The 19,464-nt window shown below is 50.7% G+C and overlaps 1 protein-coding gene across 1 annotated transcript; it reads left to right on the plus strand.

Moving 5' to 3' along the window:
- Positions 1-1,415: 1,415 nt before the first annotated feature.
- WNT5B (Wnt family member 5B) lies at positions 1,416-19,121 on the plus strand. The gene is made up of 5 exons (XM_075713205.1): positions 1,416-1,433; positions 2,755-2,927; positions 3,673-3,920; positions 10,278-10,570; positions 18,663-19,121. The coding sequence occupies exons 1-5, from the start codon at positions 1,416-1,418 to the stop codon at positions 19,119-19,121; spliced, it is 1,191 nt and encodes a 396-aa protein (XP_075569320.1).
- The last annotated feature ends 343 nt before the right edge of the window (positions 19,122-19,464 follow it).

A 19,464-nucleotide genomic window follows, 5' to 3' on the forward strand; every position in this document is an offset into this window, starting at 1 on the left:
TGGCCAGTAGAAACAGGCACAAGAAAGAGGGATAGACAGTATTCTTTGGACCACTGACCAAGTGCTTTGCAGCTTTCGGTCTGGAAGTTGCTGACTGAGGCTAAATCCCTCCAACAACACTATTACCACTTTATCTGAAGTCATAAACACAGCCAGTGACAAAATTATTTCCAGCACCTTCAGAAGGACTCACTTCCGTAACTCATATCTTAACTCAATGGCAGTCGCTCTTGCCAGCAGCGGAATTTGGGTAGAATTCGGAGTTTCAGACCTTTCCTGCTGAAGCATCTCCTTTAGTTGACGCCTTTGACAGGTTATTAGGTTGGCTGGGTAAGCGGTCTTATCCCGTACGGCAATTTTTGTGTCCTGTGTTTCAAAATAAGATTGTTGCCTTGCTGGTGCTTTTTGGAGGTTGAGTTGCTACTAGCAGTATTCACAACGCTTTGCTGTTGTTAATCATCGGCTGCCTTCCAATATTAGTACTTAAAATGAGATATCGAATTAATGCCGTGTGTTTCTGGACCAAGTTTCGCATGAGCGTCTCTCAGACTTTGCCAGCTGGAAAGGTTTTTGTTTCCACCATGCCGCAGTGCTGGAGGTGGACCACCGGTCCAGTGCCGCGTGGTGGTACATCCTTGTTGCCCCGTGGAGTGCTGCGGCTGCGCACATACGCTCAGAGAAGCTCACACGAACACGGACATTGACATCACCTGTATTTGTGGAAGTGCCTCATCGGCTGGTGCTGTCTCACATTCCTGGCTGGGAGAGGCACCGGGGCGGCTCGCCACGGTTTACTCCTTCCTCAGAATCCGTGAGGAGACTTGGTGAGGGCAAAGCTTGGAGATACACCTCTCCCATCGTGTCATCTGTTTACACGGTGCATGCCTTGTGTGCGTGTGTGAGACAGCAAGGGCCTTTTTTTTTCCCCCTGTCCTAGTTCTTCCTTCTGGCTGTGGTGAGATGGAAAGGTGGGACGCTCTCATCTCTGCCAGCGAGAAGGTTTTCTGTATCTGAGGCTGGCTTGGAAATTCTTTAGGTGACATCACACCATGTCTGTGCAGACTCATTGTTTGTCATGGAAAAGCCATTCATCCATACACAACTTCCTTCCTCCCCAGACTCCCGGAGATAAACTTTCCATTCTGTCTATTCCCTATAGAAACAGACCCAAAACACGTATGCGTGGCTACACACACATATACCTCGCCATCCCTCCGTCACGCTCAGGGCTGTGGGAGGAGGAAAAGAGAGGATATAGAAGATGTGAATAAAGTCACCCTGTTTTCTTCAGACGTGGATCCTGCTGTGCCCAAGCAGTAAAACTCCCCTCCCAACGAGGTTCTGGGTCACACAAGGCTTTTTTGTCCTGAGGCTAATTCTGGCACTCGCAGCCCCACATCTGCCTGCCAGGTGAGATGGGCCACCAGCTGCAGGTACAGCACATCTGGATGGGGGAGGAAGCGAAGCGTGCTGCAAACAAACACAGCAAGTCCACCGTGGCGGGTGCGAGGAATTCGATAAAAAATATACTTCAGCGGTCTGAGCTGCCGAGTCTGGCGATTCATGTCTCGGGCGCTGCTCGTGAGGCGAAGTGAAAGGCCGGGTACTTGCGGGTCTCGGACCACGTACGCCGCGGCCGCAACCTGGGAGTTGCTGGAGGGGACCCGCACGTTCAGCCTGCTTTTGGGGAGCCGCTGCCGCAGGGGCAGGGCTGGGGGGACGCCAGGCCCGGTGAGGAGGCTGTGTGGGAGGCGGGTGGGGGGCATTTGTCCGTGGCGGAGAGGATGGGACCGCGTGCCAGAGGGTAGGACAGGACGGTGGGAGGCCGTGTAGAGATGGAGGCAGCTGCAGCGATGCCGATGGCGGGATAAGGCAGCTGTTCCCCTGTGGCTTGAGGGAGGAAGGGTGCGAGGAGCGTTTGGTACAAGCGCCCGCACGCGTGCGGGATGCCTGCCGTTGCTTTCTGCCGTTGTCTGTCTGGGGGGGAAAGGGCTGAGGAGCTGCCAGATTGCGCCCGCCTTTGAGGTTCCCGGTGGGTCGAGCGGGGAAGGGAGAGGGGATGTTTGGACAAGAGGAGCCTTTGAAGCTCTTCTCCTGTCCACCTCCCCTGCCCATAAAGCCATTAGGCTCTGGTGCCAGCCCTATCTGCGCTCGTCGCCGGCAGCCCCGCCGAGCCTCGCAGACCCCCCGCCCGGGGCGCGGGGCTGGGGCCATGGCGTGGGGCCCTTCTGGAGGCCCTTTTGGGGAGGGGGCAGCTCGTTGCCGAGCCGGCCCTGCATTACAAAGGCAGCGGGGCCAGCGCGGCGCTTTGATGTGCCCCGCCGGCTTCCCCGCACACCTGCGGCCGCGGGGCTCCACGCCGCGCCGCGCCACGGCCCGCGGGGGCACCGGGGGACCACGGGGCGGGGCGGGGGGGGGCCGGGGGGCTCCGGGGACCCCTCCCGCCGCCCCTGAGGGCGAGGCCAGCCCCACGCGTCTCCCCGCTCCCCCCCGGGCGCGACGGGGAGGCTCCGTCGGTGGCGGCGGAGCCCCCCGGCAGCGCGGCCCCTGCCCCCGGGCCGAGGGCGGGCGGGAGGCAGGGCCGCCGCCGGAGCCCCCGGGAGGCGGCGGCCGGGGGAGGGGTCCTGCGGGGGGCGGCGGGGGCGGGGTGGGGCGGGAGGGGAGGGGGCGGCAGCCGCAGCCGGGCTGTGCTCGCCGCGCCCCCGCCGCTCGCAGGCCCCGCTCCAAGGGCTTCTCCTCGGCGCTTCTCCGCAGGGCGCCCCGTCCCGGCGGCCGGCTCTGCGGGGGCTGCCCCAGCGCCGCCGCCAGCAGCAGCAGCAGCAGCAGCAGCAGCAGCAGCCCCCCACCATGACCGGGCCGAGGCTGGCCCTCGCCGCCGCGCTCCTCTGCAGCTGCACCTCGCCGGTGGCCGACGCCAGCTCCTGGTGGTGAGTGAGGGCGCGGGGGAGGCAGCGGCGCCTTTGTCCGCCGCCGCGGGCCGGGGGCCGGGACCGGGCGGCGGAGCGGGAGCGGCGGCGGCGGCAGCGGGGCGGCGCTGCCCTGCGCTCCCCGCGGGAACTTTGCTGCCTCCCGGGCTTCTTTCGCAGCAGCTCGCTTCTTCCCGGCTCCGTCCCCCCCTCCGCCTCCCGCTGCCCCTGCCCGGTTTCTGCGGACGGGGGACGCAGCCCCTCTCCTCCAGGAGTGTCTGGGCTCCTTTTTGCACGGGCTCGCCGAAACGCCGTCCCGGCTTTAGGATGCGGGGAAAGCGTAAGGAGAGGATGGGTAAGGTTTCCTACCCGCTGCCAAAAGCCCTGGGAGCGGCCGCGGAGCCCCCTTCCCCTAAAGAGCGGAAAACAGCCTGGCTTGAAGGCAGGCATCGCTCGCTGGCGGTCTGTAAAAAAAGCAGCTCACTTTCTTCTTTTGCAGAGAAAGTGCTGAGCTTTCTCTCTGCCCCCTCCTCATCCCGGGTGTCCTCTGTGTTTAAACTCAGGTTACAAACGAGCTGTGTTTCCCCCGCTAGAGCCCTGGAAAAGCCTCGCATCTGGCAGAGCCGTAGAGGGAGGCAGCTGACATGAGAAATGCGCCCGGGCTTTGGGAGCAGGGCTGGGCTGGGCTGGCGGGGAAAGGTGCCGGACATTTCGCGGAGGGGGCCTCTCCCTCCAGACTCCCTTGGCGATGTTTTTCTCATCGTAGGTCTTTGGCCATGAACCCCATCCAGAGACCTGAGATGTACATCATCGGCGCTCAGCCGGTGTGCAGCCAGCTGCCGGGGCTCTCCCCTGGGCAGCGCAAGCTCTGCCAGCTCTACCAGGAGCACATGGTCTTCATCGGCGAGGGGGCCCGCAGTGCCATCAAGGAGTGCCAGTACCAGTTTCGGCAGCGGCGGTGGAACTGCAGCACGGTGGACAACACCTCTGTCTTTGGGCGGGTCATGAAAATAGGTAGGAACACCCGGTACGGGGCAGGTGCTGGGTGCAGGCCCGCTGTCCCTGTGCAACTTTCTCCCTTTCTTCAAATACACATGCAGGAGTGACGAGCCCTATTAGCACCGCTCCTCAAGCTGCCTTTAACCACCTTTCCCATTCCCTGGCGTGCTGGTGCTGCCCGAGCGCTGCCTGTGTGCTGCCTGCGCCTGAGCGGGTGGCAGCAGTGCACCTGAGCCGCAGCAGGGGGGACGGGATGGGGCAGGGGGGGACTTTCTTTGGGGGGCACGGGAAGGTCAGGAAGAGGGGGGCTGCTTTTGTTTTGTGTGCTTGCTTAAAGGTAGGGAGGGAGGAAGCTGGAGCCGGGAACAATGGCCCCGTGTTATCATTCCCAGCATCTGGAGTGCCCTCGGACAGGGAATGCAGCCTTGAGATGTGGGAAATATGGACTCCCCTGGCATGGGATCTCCCCCCCCCCCCCCCCCCCGCCTCTGCTCTGCCACTTTCTGTGTAAACCTAAGAGATTTTTATAATTCCTGCCCTGCTGGCCGTAAGAGGCACATTGACAGGCCATTGCTGCACTTGAATTGAGGTGTGACCGAGCTACATTGTCCTGGCTCCTTTTGAAATGCAATCATCTAATGGCAAGAAACTGAGAAATCCGGGCTTGGTTTGATGTGTCCGACAGCCAGGACAATAAAGAAAAGGTGTTAAAACAGCCGCTTACACACACACACACACACACACTCTCACCAACCCCAGGTTTTGTTTCCCACCCACAAAGCTGATCATTTACGCTGAAGAATTCAGAACCAGCACTATTTCTCAGTTGTAAGGTCAGGGAAAACACTTAGCAAGCGATGGAAAAAGACCTCCAGCTCCTGCACCCCCAGCTGCTCCCAGCGTTTCTTGCACCTTTTTGGCTTCACTCTCAAACGCACAGGCAGCAAGACACCAAGAGGTGCATCTTTAATACCTCTGGGGCGTCAAGGCGATAGGGCACCAGGGTAGCCAAGTCCTGTGATCCCTTCCACTTGATCCTGAAATTCCTACGTGTCATCCTGGAGAATTTTAGGGACTTTTTTTGCATGTGTTGCTCGACCTTTCAGAATCCCTAATTAAGCCCACCAGAGCCATTCTTATTTCTCCCTTTCTGCCCAGCTCATACTCCAACAAATCCCTGCTTCTCTGGGGTACTCCCCTGGGAAACGCTGTTTTCCTGAAGCGTACTTTCAGCTCCTGAGGCGCATCCAAGGCATCTGCGCATCCTTGATCTCTTGCTTTCTGATAGCAGGGGTGGTGGCCAGATGAGGCTGTGTGCAATCCCAGATTGTTAAAACTTGTGCTTTGGGATATGAAAACTGAAATTCCAGCCACCAAAGGGAAAGGACAGAAAATACGCCTCCATCTCTCCCTTCTGGTGTCCCTCCCTCGCATGTAACTTATCCCAAAGAACAGGGTAAATTCAGATCCCCAAAGAGATCCTAGTGACTCCACAAGGACGCAAGAAAATAGGAATTTCCCCTTCTGAAGCAAGCCGCCTCCTCTTCTTCAGTACCTTCCTGCAGCCCCACATTGGTCCAGTGGGTGAGTCTACACCTGGAGAACAGAAGTAAGGGTGAACTAAGAGAAAGCAAAGATCAGAGGTGAATGACGAAAACCAGTCGGGAAGGATCAGAGGGTGTACGGGAAGAAGGGACTAGAGTGGATAGTGGAAGAGGGAAGATTCCTCCTCTCTAAAATGAATTTGATCCTGTTGGTTTAGATTTGGAGTAGATTTGGGTTTTGGTGAGGAAATAGGTGGTATGGGTATGTCCAGTAGTCCCCCTGCTGTTGTTTGGTTTGTGTGTGCATGCATTTGTTTGCTAGGACTACTGTTGTATTTCTAGTAGGAATCTGCAGATGGTAGTGTCTGTGAGGTGACTGCCTGCAGTTGCCCGCTGTTTAAAAAACTATCTTAACAAAGAGTTTTGAACCCAGCTCCTTTAGATACTCTGGGCAGTTAGAGCATGTTCAGATGGTTGTACTCCAGCACAAGACAGCACAGAAGAGAAGTGTCACTAAAGGTGGCCTGGGGTGTTACAGGGTCTGTGATCATTCATCATTTCTGCCTATGTCAGTGATAAGCTGCTGTGGAGGGGGATGCTGCCTCTTTTCTTAGTTCCATCTTCTGCTTTTACTTTTTCTTACTTTGTAATGAGGCATTCCTCATCATTTCAGCAAATCTGTTTTCCACACTGGGGAAGAAAACAAAGCCTTTCAATCTCTCAGGTCATGTCAACTATAAAGTCATTCTTCCCTAGGTTCATGCTGTGTGCCTGTCTCCTGTTTTCAACCTCTGAGCCCCAATTCTGGACCACAGCCCTCTTTCTGTACTCTGTGCCAATGGCACAAGAAAGGTCTGGAGACCAGAATATCTGCAAGAGTGCAGAGGCATGCCAGAGCGTTGTGGAGGGGAGGGAGGGAGGGGGGAGAGATAAGAAGGACCCAGAAGGTGTATAGTGTGCCAACAACCTTCGGCTGCCCACCCACTGATGAGGGCATGGCATATATTACATGATTTCTTGAGCTGCTCTAGATTGTGAGAGGGGAGGAGAACCTGCCCTGGCCAAGTCCAGAGCCTGGAGAGATCCTCGGGAGAGTGTTCACTCAGAAACCTGGAAGATTTGTTTCCTTTCCCCCTCACAGAACTTGGTTCACCTCGGAAATGGGAGACCCGGTCGGTCTGTGTTTAATCATTACACCTTCATTTTGTGCATTTCGTAGAGGTGAGGCAGTCCAATGATACAAAGCTTTTGTAGTGGCATCCGTAGCGCTGAAGTAGGCTGCTTTTTAGCATTGTTTTTTCCTAGTGTTTGTGTTGTCATGAGAATTGCTCTTACCTTTTAAATGTGGTTTATTCAATAATGATATCTGGCAATGTACAAAAATTATCCTTCTGAAGTTGCTTCTTGTTCTGTAAACACAGATTTTAGACTGCACGTCTGTGTATATATCTCTCTATACATTATATACAGACACAATCCGTACTTCTGTATTTATGAGGGAGAGGACAGAGCACCCAAAAAAGCTGTGTTAGAGTTTTCTCAGGGGAGGAGAGAATATATTTCCTTCAGCGCAAGCCTAAATGCAAGGCTGGGGTTTCCAGGTTAGTCCAGTCATTTCTGGAGCCAAAGATCTTATCTCTTCTGCCTTTTCAAATGCAAAAAGGAAAAAAAAAAGGAGTCATAAAAGAAGAGAACAAAGAGAAATATTTTTCCTCGTTTTTTCTTTGGGATTGGCAAACTTTAGGGAAATGCTTTTTAAAAAAAATCAGCAGTTGAAATGAAAACTTCATCAAAAAAGTTAGTGTGACACATTTTTATCATCTTGGTGTCAGTCTCCCACTGGGGTCCGTTGTTCTCCCATCTCCTCGTGCAGCTCAGAAAAGCAAGCCACAGGGACCGATGCCTTGCCTGGGTACAGCTCATGCTGGCATCCTCACCGGTGCCCCCCAAAAGCCGCCGCGGCCCCGGGCTCCCCATCCCGGTGGCGGGTGGCCGGCGGGCACAGGAGGGCAGCAGAGCTCCGTGGAGCTCCGTGCTGGTGGGCAGAGCCTCCCGGGGACCGGGGCCCCGGTCACTGTCCCCCAAGCCAGGCTAGGGCACGGTGGCTGGGGCATGGCAGCCCGGGGTGCCTCTGGCCCACCCGCTCGGGAGAGCTCGGCAGGGCCATGCGAGAGGCCAGGAGGAGGGTGACTGCCTGACAGTCTCTGTTACCGCTGTTCACGTTTGCACAAATTTGAGGAATAACACCCCAGTCCGTTTAGATGACGGCACAGGGGTGTGGAACTGGAGTGAATTTTGAGATGATGAGCGAAAACCCAGATGCTTTTCCAAGGCTGGAAGGTGTGGTAGGAGAGCAGAGAAAACTAGGATGTATAAGCCCACAATTGCCAGCTACAAATTTACTTGGTATTAATGCAGAGTTTCACGCACGCATCCGATCCTGCCTCCCAAACCAAGCCGCAGTCTTCCAAACCTACATCTAGCTCGCACTGTGGTTTGTTCTGCTTTGTGGGCAGCAAGGGATTAAAAAAAAAAAACAAACCCAAACCCACCGTGACTTGCTTCATCCTCTCACACCACCATCCTCAGAAGCCTGAACAACTCACGCGGATCCAGGGGCTGCACATTGAGTTGTTGTGCTGCTATGTTTGAAACTTGGAGGTGGTTAAACACGGACAGTAAAAGTGGAAATCCAGCCTGTGCTTTCAGTACAGGGATCTCAGTCAAGCTGTAAGGACGCTAAGCACCTGGAGCCATGCAGGCTTTGTTGCACAAGCTGTAACACTGGGAGGTCCTGTCCTTGTATGTTTTTTAATCTCTATAGATGCAGGGGGTGCTCTACTTAACAGGATGACTGGCGTGTCCGCAGGGCTCTCACCATACAGGCACAGACTGGGAGGGGCAAAACTGTGCATTGCACCGTTACCTTAAAATACCCGTAACATGCAAAACAAACTAGATGAGTAAAAGCTTGATTTTGGTTGCTGAAAAATGACCATAACTCCCTTATGGGCTAGTCTCAGCTGAATTACCTTAACTAGGAGTCACTCCTCTTTACCTCTTGGATCAGGGAGATTTGGGGGGCATAGTCCTCTCCTTATGACCTGCTAGTAAGGCCCTCCCTTCTATATTATGTGTCCCATAGCATTTTATCAGCCTTGTGCTGTACTCCAGAGCAGAAGCCCTTAGTGTACAACTCTCACGTTGAGGAGGGTGGGGGAAGTTGTTCACAAGTTGTTCTGCAAGGTGGATGCCATTCACAGCCTTGCCTTTGTCTTGGGTCATTACCACTAAGCTGGTGATAAGCTGCTATTAATTACAGATTGTCAGCACATGCAAATTGGAACAAGAGCATACCAAAAGCATCAGCTCAGTCCCACTGAGGGAACTGGCACTGAGAGCCTCGTGGGCTGGTGACAAACTGTTCTTGGAGGATCTGCCCTCTGAAGTCATTCCAATTTGCTTTAGAGAATTAGAGGGTCCCCTCTTGCTGGGGTTTGGTGTAAGTAGCTCTTCACAATCAGACTGTTTATTCCAATGAAGCTTTGGCAGTTGTGCTCTTTATCACCTGAAAGTTTGGTGATGCACACGATGACTCTGAAGGTGTCAGTTTAGCTATTTATTACACCGTGTGGTGAGAGCGCCGGTGTGGATTGCCTCCTTCTCCTCCTCATCCCCCTCTATTCCCCCCCTTCAGACCCACAGCACTTGCTGGTGCAGCACGCTTGGCCTCATGCAGTCTTCTGGCTGCGTTGGTGCCCCGGTCAAATTGGGGCTGAATCACTGCCAGGAATACATAGCTGGAGACCCGATCCAGCTGCTTGGCTCAGACTCTAAGCTGTATAGAGCATACGCTCCAGGCAGGGCAGTCTCTAGTAAACCTGCTAATGGAAAGTCTTTTCATTTATTATTGTCTGCACGGGAAAGTTTTACTTGTTCCAGCACTGCAGTTCTGTAGGCCTTGGGAGAGCCTCTGCCTTGACGCTTTAGTGTAAAAATGGGTTTCCTTCAGTTTGTTTCAAAACAGTTCTCAGCTGACCTTGTGTAAACCAAAATAAGGTGGATGAACTGAGGAGCCCATAAAGAGCGCTTGTCCCAATTAAATGCAAACTGTTCCAGAGTGATATCTGGCTTAACCAGAATGCTCCTTTTCCACAGACCCAACCTCATTAGTTGTTTTCAGTGATTATTGGCAAATTCAGTGTCTGAGGCAGCAGCTGTATTTTCAGGAAGTGAATAACCCTCTTGCTGCTTGAGAGTTTCCTCTGGGTTAAAATGAGAGCGTACTGAAGGGTTGATCTGAGAGGAAGGAGGCTGAGCACTCCCTGCCTGTGGTGTTGCTGTTTGTTTTGGGCAAGGCCTGGAGTTTCCAGGGCTCTTAAATGGTCAAACATAAGTAAAATAAAAATAATGCTTGAGAAGCAGCACGTACAAATTCATGAAGAACGTGCTCTTCCCAGGAGTATTCCTCCAGGTGACAGCAGGAATCTCAGCTCATTCCATGGTGTGTATCAGAAAATCAGATTTGGGTCTCATTCTGGTTACACAGAAACTGCCAGCTCTGGACAGTCAATTGACTGGAGAATGAAATGAAATGCAAACAAAACCGGGATGCAAGCATGTGTTATGACAGTTCCCCCTCTACGAGAACAGGGTGGTGCCCTTGCATTTGACCACCCCATTCCTTTGTTCCAGTTAATTCCGTGCACCTTCTCAGAGCACACCACGTCCTACTGTCCGGAGCCCGTTTGCTTTCTCCTTGCTGCAGGTTGCGTTTGTTAAATGAGATCTGTCTCTCGTTAATTTGCTTCTCGCATCTCTCTCACAGGGAGCCGAGAGACTGCTTTCACCTACGCTGTTAGCGCTGCCGGGGTGGTGAACGCGATCAGCCGGGCTTGCCGTGAAGGAGAGCTCTCCAGCTGTGGCTGCAGCCGGACTGCCCGGCCCAAGGACTTGCCCCGAGACTGGCTGTGGGGTGGCTGCGGCGATAACGTGGAGTATGGATATCGTTTTGCCAAGGAGTTTGTGGATGCCAAGGAGAGGGAGAAGAACTACGTGAGAGGTTCAGAGGAGCAGGCTCGCATGCTGATGAACTTGCAGAACAACGAGGCTGGTCGCAGGGTAAGATGAATGCTGACCCTTTCCTCTTTCTCAGAGGCAGATTCAGAAGGCTTGAGATAGCTAGATACCAAATTACTTGGAGGTTTGTTGAGGGATAGTCCAATGGTGGCCCAGTGAATGGTCACATTTCCTGCATTTTTGTGAATATTACAGACAGTATTGACAATATTATATTCCAGTTTTAATGGCTAAAGCCAGTGAGCTTTTGGGTCTGTTGAGATACTGTATGGCACACGTGTGCAGACATGTAAACCCTTTCCAAATAAACTAGGTGCTGTCATGGCCCACTTTCAAGGTTTACATCTCAGAAACTGGCTTCCCAGAGCTGCCAAAGTGACAGGCTGGTGGTGAAAAGAAGAATCTGTTGGCATGTGGAGTTCTCTTCTACAGCCATCATTCAGATTTTTGGGAAGGTAAGGCCAGAAGCAAACATCGAATCAGGCTACATGTCTCTCTCTGAAACTTATGCCTGGCTCAGTTACCTTGGTACTGAGCAATAAATAATTTGCATCTAGGTGACAGACACTTTCTGAGAAGATAGACAGTTTTGATCTGGAGACCCCTAGGGATGGAGAATCCATCACTTCCCTTTGTAGTATGCTACCATCATTAATCACCCTGTTTCAACACTGTACCTCATTATCATTTTAATTTATCTGGCATCAGCTTCCAGTCAGTTCTTTTTCTGACATACAGCTAGATCCAAAAGCTTCTTAGTAATCAGAATTTCCTCTGCATAGAAGTATTTATCTACTGTGATTTATTCACCACTCTTTCTTGACAAACTAGATTGAGCACTGAAGACTCTCTCACTTTCAGATGTTCTCATCAGCCGTCAAATAATTTTCACGTCACTTTAGTGTACCCTTTCCAGTTTCCCCATATCCTTTAAGAAACTGGATACCAAAATGACATGCTGGGTTCTGCTGTTGGTCTCGCTGATGCTGTAAACGTAGGTGAAGTTGCCTCCTTTGTATGCGTTCAGTGTATGCATGTTTGCTTTTTACACAGTTCCTCTGTCTGTGATTAATAGCCTGGAAGGTGTAGCATCTTTCATATGCGGTGCAACTGTGTAATCCTCCCTCTTTCCAAAAGTAGAACAGGAATACTTACTTGAACATTTGTGCCTTTTCCACAAGGTTTTTAAAATTTTTATTGTTCTTCCTTAGTAGTAAGCTTTTCTACGGTTAGTTTTATTTCTAATGCATATTAAAAAATCTTATTAAGTCTACTTAGCCTTGCTCTTCTGCACATTCTTAACTAATATCGTTAGTTTCCTTATCAAATTTCTGCCCTTTCTTACTTGTAATTGTTACTGAATTATCTTTCCCTTTCCCATGTATGTCTGTCTTTTCTGTGTATAATTTCAGCTTCATTTTGCCACCAAAGAAGATTTGCTCTGTCTTTTTGATCGTGAAATCAATGTGTCAGGTTGAAGCATTGCAAATACTCCATGCTTCTTTTGCAAAATCAAATTGGGGTAGATATGCAGTAGGTGGAAAACTGTGGACTTGAAAGCTGTAGAACTCAGTGGGTTTTGGCTTGGGGTTGGGTGTTTTATTGGGGGGGCTTGGAAGGGCAGAGGGTCTGCATTTGCTTAGAAATGGGGCGGCATTCCTCCATGGAGTAGTATCCTGAAAGTGACATTCTTCTCTGCATTACTTGCTTCGAACATCTTGCATGTCTGGAGTCGTGACCTCGGATTACTACAAATAAATACCCTGACTAAAATAGGGAGTGAATATGTTATGAGACATTTTAACAGCCAGTCCTATTGCCTTGAGGGATCCAGGGACAGAATATGGCCAATAGTTTGAGGCGGCAGTTGAACTGTAGTAACATCTGTATTAGAAGATCAAGTCAGAAGATACTTGCTCCGCAGCATGGGTAAAACACTACCCTGTCTCGTTATTTTTGTTATATGGGCAAGAATCTCACTGAGCTGTGATTTCAGATGATCATACGGTTTTAGATGGAAGAAAGCTTTGTCCTGCTTTAAGGACAGAGCTAAAACTAGTTATGTCCTGCTAGTTACGTGCCTGTCTGCGCTACAGTGCAGAAAGTTGTTTAAATTGTGCTGGGAATGCTACAGTGCCCGTGCTGCTTTGGACTCCATAGACAAGTTCTCAAGGTGATTTCTGTGTCTCCAGTTAACACAGGACCTGGACAAAAGCTTTCCAAAGGGGCCAGCAAAAGACAGTGTTATTTCAGGCTTGGTTTTTGTAGACTCTGTAGAACAGATGGCCGTAGAAAATAACCGTAGTTTTAATGAACACAAGTCATTTTAGATTAAATGGAAGTATAAACCAGTGTGTAATTAAGCTTGTGGATTTCAGAGAACAAACTCTGATAAACTAAGGGAGCCGTTTAGTAAACTCGGCCGAGGAACTCAATGTGGAGGAGGTCTGGAACTTTTTCAAGTCAAAGATGCTAAAGCCATTAAAATTATGCATGCCAAGCAAGAGGAAAAAGCTTGTAGGAAGACTATCCAGACCTCACTGAATGAATAACTACCACAGAGAAGCTGTTAGGTATAGACCAAGAGCCTACAAAGAATGGAAAAAAAGAACTGATAGCAAATAAATAACAAAAAGCTCTGTCTTAGAGGTCAAGAAGTGTAAAGATGAAGCGAGAACAGTAAAAAATCACGCTGAGTCAGACCTTGCACAGGGTAGTAAAATAAACAGCGAAAGTTTTTTAGACTTTGCAGATTGAAGGAGATTGGAAGAAAGGAGACTGCTAGTCAATGAGGATGGGGCTGATTCCAAAGACAGAGTAGCTTGGGTACCCAAAGTAAGTGAGTGCTTTTACCTAGGGCTTCAGGTCAGAATGGGGGCATTGCTTGTGGGGAGGGGTACTGTATGTCTGCTGCACAATGGAGATGTCTTTTTCTGTCCTCAGCACTTCTGCCTAGGGGAATAAGTGCTCGTAGTGTAGAATTTTAAATCTGCCTGGGACTGTGCTTTTTGGGGGAAGCCAAGCAAGATCTATCACAGTAGGCAATGGCTGAAGGTGCTGGCACCCTGTGGGAGTGAGGAAGGCATGAGGAGGCAGCTGTCGTGTTCAGACAGGTAGAGGAAGAGGAGCTGAGCAGCAAGTAGTGGAGTTTGGGGCCAGCAGACCTGAGGTGGGTGGGATGGTGCAGGGGGCTGCTGGTGGAGGGGAGTTTGGGATCAGGTCAAATGATTTACATGGGAGTCAAGTGGCAGCAAAGGGTTGGAAGAAGGGAAGGCTCTGGAGTAAATGAGAATGGGGCTTCGGGGTGGATTGAGTGGATGAGGATTTGGGGGTAGTGAGGAATGGAGATGCTGGGATCAGGAAAGGAGATGAATGTGAACGGATCTGGATGGAGATGAGACCTGGGGTGGCTCTGAGATGGCATTGCTATGGGTTCCAGGGTTGTCTGGTCAGGGTGGTATTTGGCCAGTACAGGGCAGCCTTTCCTCTTGGCTCGTAGAAATATATTGGCATGGAAGCAAGGGAGAAAGGCTGGAGCTGGAAATTATCACAGCCAAGGTGGAAGCAAAACTCAGGTAGCATAAAGCTCTCAAGTCACAGGGAGTGCCCACCTTCTTTCCTGGCACTCTGAAAGAGCTGGCACCTGGCAGCACAGGCAGTGTGACCTTGGCAGCATTTACAGGAGGACCTGGGGGAAAGGGTATCTCAGAGGAAGAGGCAAAATGGGAAATACTTTGAGAAGAATTTCTCAAAGATTGATCACACAGTCATTTAGAACATCACTGATTTCCTAAAAAGCAAAATAGATCTGATAGGTCTCATTTATCTGAACTTCTGTGAGACATTTAATATATTTCCCACAGGGGAAACACTTGGTTAAATTGGGAAAGATAAGGAAAAATGCAGCAGCTATGAGGTGGACAAGAAACTGGTTCAAGGAAAGATGCCAGTAAGTTGTGTGAAAGGATGTATCTTGATCTTGACAGAGCTTAATTAGCAGAGTTCTTCAAGGACTTGCCTCAAGACCGACATGTAGTATTTTTGTTTCTCAGCCTCAACACAAGAATTAGGAAAGGGCTGATGAAATCTACTGATGATGCAAAAGTGGCAGGTATTATGAATTCAGAGGAGAATCAGAATTTTGTACAGCAGCTAATGACATCCAATTAAGACCATCATTTGAGGTCTTGTATGAAAAACATTTTAGTCATTAGGAAACAAGTAGAAAAGAATTGCACGCAGCAGTCAGCTGCAGATGACTGCAGATGTAATGTGGCTTGCAAGGTGGTAAATACCTTATAATGTACTAGGGAAAGTCTTTTCATAAAACATGAGGGAATACTAGTGCCATTGTATTAAGTTCTCGTGAGGTCCCAAAATACCATATGTTCTCATATTCCCAAGCAAAATGACCTCAGACTAGAAAAGGCTTGTTATGGTTGACCCAAGGGATAGGAATCTTTTCTTAAGAAAGGGGGCTAGAATAGCTTGCCATGTTTAGCCTAGCAAAGTGAAAGTTGAGAGAGGATATGACTGATGTCTGTGTTAGCGGGAGAAATAATATGGGAGGAAAAGTACTTTTTAAGCAAAAGGCCAATTTGGCACAACAGCAAATGGGCATAAAGTGAATACATTTAGGCTGGAAGTTAGAAAAAGATACTTTATCATTGGAATAGTGATCAGAATAATGGTGGCTGAAAACCTAATTGCTTTTAAAAGGGCACTCTATACATTTAAGGAAAATATTATTTGAAGCAGTGCCTACAATAGCAAGAGATCATACTTAATAACCAAGGAGGTCCTGTCTAGTCCTGCATTCCTAAATGTTAAGTTTTTGCTTCTGAGATTCTGGTTTTGGAAGTAGGAAGGTGCACGTGTAACTCCATACTCCCAAAAGTTGGTGCTGAAAGAAAGGAGACATGTCGGTGAGCATTGCTAAGTGGCCACCAGGTGCCATCCCACATACAGCCTTGCCCTGCTTTCCCAGCCAGTGTTTCAACTGATGTCTTCTGATTTCTAGGCAGACTTTTAGCATGTCCCCTCACTTGGTTTCCTGTGGGTGAGAAAGTTCTCCTTGAACCCTGAGGAGCTCTCGTGGCAGAAGAGAAGATCATCTGCCTGCTCTCCATGGTTCTCAGAAGGAGCCGAGAGGGACAGGAGGGGACCAGAGGTCTTTTATCTTCTGGCAGTCCTGACCCTATCACGCCTTCACTCCACGTCGGAGTCCTTGTGGTGGTGGCTCCTGGCTTTATTGCCCTTGTTTGTTTGTCTTTGGCTGTTATCTCAGTATGTCCTTTCCTTCCATCTGTCTTTTTCTTCCAATTGGTCTCCATTACCCTCTCTTACTTCCCCCTGTTCCTTATCTGTCACCTTGTCTGGTGGACTGTGGCGGTCAGTCCTTCCACGCTGTTTACCCAGTCGGCATATGGCAGGCCTCAGTCATCAGTCACTCGAGCCACTGCCAGGAGAGCCTGGAAGGGGGTCTGGCTAATTGACCACATAGGAATTCACCATTAATTCTCTTCCCGTTCCCATTCTTGCAAGAAAAGAATTGGAAGAGAACTTGGGCTTATGGGAAGGGGCTTTAAGCCTTTCCATTAGAGGCGTTTTCAACCTAAGTGGCATAGCCATCGATCAGACCCTGCCCTCAGAACTGCATGTGGGGTCTGTTATTCTTTACCTTGACCTGAGCCTGGTCAGAGAGGAATTCTCCAATTTCCTCTGCTTTCTCCCCATTCGGGCAGCAAAGGGGGGAGCGGGAGAGCCATTTAGCGGCTGAAGATATGGTTACCTCCACGGGACGTTGATAGTGGGAGCTGTGGGGGGCTGAGTGGCACCATGCTTACCTGTGATAACTGGTAGCATTTGCATTCCCCAGCACAGCTACTACCCACATGGGCCAGATGTTTTGAGCATCAGTTGCTTAAAGCCAAGTCGGAGTGAACTCAGTCCCATGACATTAACTGAGAGGGATTGAGTTGCAGTGTTTTTCTAAAGGAACAAAGCCCGGGATTAGGAAGAATCATAATACTTTATAAAAACACATGCAAGGGCAAGGGAGGCACGAGTGGCCTGGGATTTGACAGAACCATAAGCAAAAAGTGCTAACACAAGCTTATAACAAGCAGGCTGGCAGTGCATTGAGGATATAGTAAGTGTCTGGGGCTCGGGAAATTCAGCTACAGCTCTGTCTGGTTACAGTACAGCAGGAATCCTTAAGTAACGGTGTGGTTGGTCCTCTGCAGTTGTAGTTCGATCCAAGACAAGTGCTTAACTCCCAGCCTGTAGCTGTTACATTGCGCCGTGAGGGATTGCCTCAGTAAATTGAGCTCCGAGGAGCAGAACTAAAGCTTCTCTGTTTTAAGGACTCACTCCATTGACTTTCTTGGGAGCTGGATTGGCCTCCATGTGATTTAGCCATTAAGCCAAATTGAATCTTCACTAGCTGTCAAAAGCACTAGACGTTAGTTAGACCGGGAACAGCCAGTTGTTGTAGGAGAACTCTGACCTCTCGCTGCTGGTCCAGAACATAGTCGTAGGCAGACGGTTTTGCCTGCACTGTGCTCGATTGCCTTAATCACCTACTCCTTGGCAAGCGAATGCAGAGAGCTGGGAAGCTTTCTTCTGTGTTGGTGAGTGAGGCAGAAAAGAAACCTCAGTGTTTGGCTGCTTTCTTCGGCAGAAAACCTGGCTAGAAGACATATCGCCATCTCCTTCAGAACATCGCCGTTTTCTCTCTCGTTCCTCGATCTCCCCCACCAGATACAGCTGGTGGTAATTCTGCAGCTGATGCCAAAGCAGCTCTGCTTGGCACGTGGGATCTGGCAGGCAGCGAACGTGCAGGGTGCCGGACGGTCACGGGAGAGCAGATGTGAGCCTGATGGTGGGAGCGTGAAGAGCAAGGGCTGGGGGCGGGTAAGCTGCCGTGACACGGCGTAGCTCTGACGGCGTGGGGACGCCAGCTCTTCGCAAATGCTGTCAGTGCCTGTGAGTGCTGACGGGATCTCACATAAGTTGCAGTTTTGTACCTGTCTCTGAAATTAATGGAAAGAACAAACCCAGCCTGCATTGCAGTTTATTTTCCTAGGATTTGAGCTTTGTTGTTCTATTTTTCAATATTCCTCTCTCCTCCCAGCTAGTGTGGGGTGGAGAGTAACCACTGTTTTCCTTCAGACCCCATACTTGCTCTGCTGAAGGTTTAAGTCTCACTGGCCTAAATTTTCACGACTAGTTGCTAATTTTGATGCCGGATTCTCAGGGCTATGGTGCATCTACAGTCCCCGCAGGCTCCTGAAAACGTAGCTGAAAGCATCTCGGAAAAGGCAGCGCCGAAAGCTTGCGTTCGCCGTTTAAGATGTAGGCCCTCCTGCGTGGCCAGAGTCCTGTTAGTGCAGGGAAATGTCTGGGCGCAAGATGGCGCAGGTTTGCAGTTCGGGCTTGCGACTCGGCCCCGCTCTTCAAGGAGGGCGCCTGGTGAAGACCTCGAGCCCAGGTGAGCAGCTCTGCTCCCGGGCAGAGGTGTTCTTCTCTCTCGCCACCACCGCCACCCCTCCTTGCCCCTCTCTGGAGAGCGACGCCCGCTCCGGATGCTGCCCCTGAGCGCGCTCCTCTCGGCAGAGATGGAGGGAAAGGGTGTGGGTGGCTGGATTTGTTTCAAAAGGATGCAGATGTATCCCTACAATGATAGCGTCGGTTCCTGGTGCGGGTGGTGGGAAATGGGCAGGCTCCCAGGTGTTCCCTTTTCGCAGCTCTGAAGGGAAAAACATGCAATAGCGCGGTGGTCCATGAGACCGGGGGAATTTCCAGAGTCCATGTTGAGAGGACTCTTTCTCTTCTTCTTTCCTGCTCTTGACCTTGCTGTCAAGTCAGAAATCTGCCAGGGGAAAAGAAGGTGGGGTGGGGAAGTCACGTTTGGAGGCAACACAACCAGAAATAGAAATATTTAGGGAACAGGAGCGCAGCAGTCGCAACAGGAGCAAGGGGAGACTTTTGTCTCTTCTGCAGGGCGAAACAACAGAAATTGGGGGATAATCAAAGCAGTTCTGAAAACGTGATGAATTCGTGGTAATTAAGCCAGCTGCCAGTGCGGCAGGAATAAATGCAGCTTTTCCTGATTGCACTCCTTTTCCCGCAGGCTGTGTACAAGCTGGCGGACGTGGCCTGCAAGTGCCACGGCGTGTCGGGCTCCTGCAGCCTCAAGACCTGCTGGCTGCAGCTGGCCGACTTCCGCAAGGTGGGCGACCTGCTGAAGGAGAAGTACGACAGCGCCGCTGCCATGAGGATCAGCCGCAAGGGCAAGCTGGAGCTGGTGAACAACCGTTTCAACATGCCGACGCAAGAGGACCTGGTCTACGTCGACCCCAGCCCGGACTATTGCCTGCGCAATGAGACCACTGGCTCGCTGGGCACTCAGGGCCGACTGTGCAACAAGACCTCCGAGGGCATGGATGGGTGTGAGCTGATGTGCTGCGGACGGGGTTATGACCAGTTCAAGAGCGTCCAGGTGGAGCGTTGCCACTGCAAGTTCCATTGGTGCTGTTACGTCAAGTGTAAAAAGTGCACAGAGATCGTCGACCAGTACGTCTGTAAATGAAAAGAGCCACCAAAGCAACAAATCTATATTATATAAATCTATATAAATATATTTTATATTTGTATAAATAAACAGATGATGATAATAATTAAAGAAGCTTATTTAAGAGACATTTTGGTTTTGAAATTTCCCCCATCAGGCCGGCTGGTTTGCCATTCCCGCAGTTCTGCTGGGGAATTTGTCTTTGGGTGCATCTCCCCTTGGATGTTTCAGTTAGGGTGAAGAGGCTGAGGAGGTGTTGACAAAGTGAACTCCCCCCTGCACACCAGCACACACTGTTTCATTACAGAAACAAAGCCAGCGAGGAGGAGGAGAAGGGTGGCTTCTTTCTGATCTCTCGTCT

This window comes from Pelecanus crispus, chromosome 1 (genome assembly GCF_030463565.1).
Source record: "Pelecanus crispus isolate bPelCri1 chromosome 1, bPelCri1.pri, whole genome shotgun sequence".
Classification (NCBI taxonomy): domain Eukaryota; kingdom Metazoa; phylum Chordata; class Aves; order Pelecaniformes; family Pelecanidae; genus Pelecanus; species Pelecanus crispus.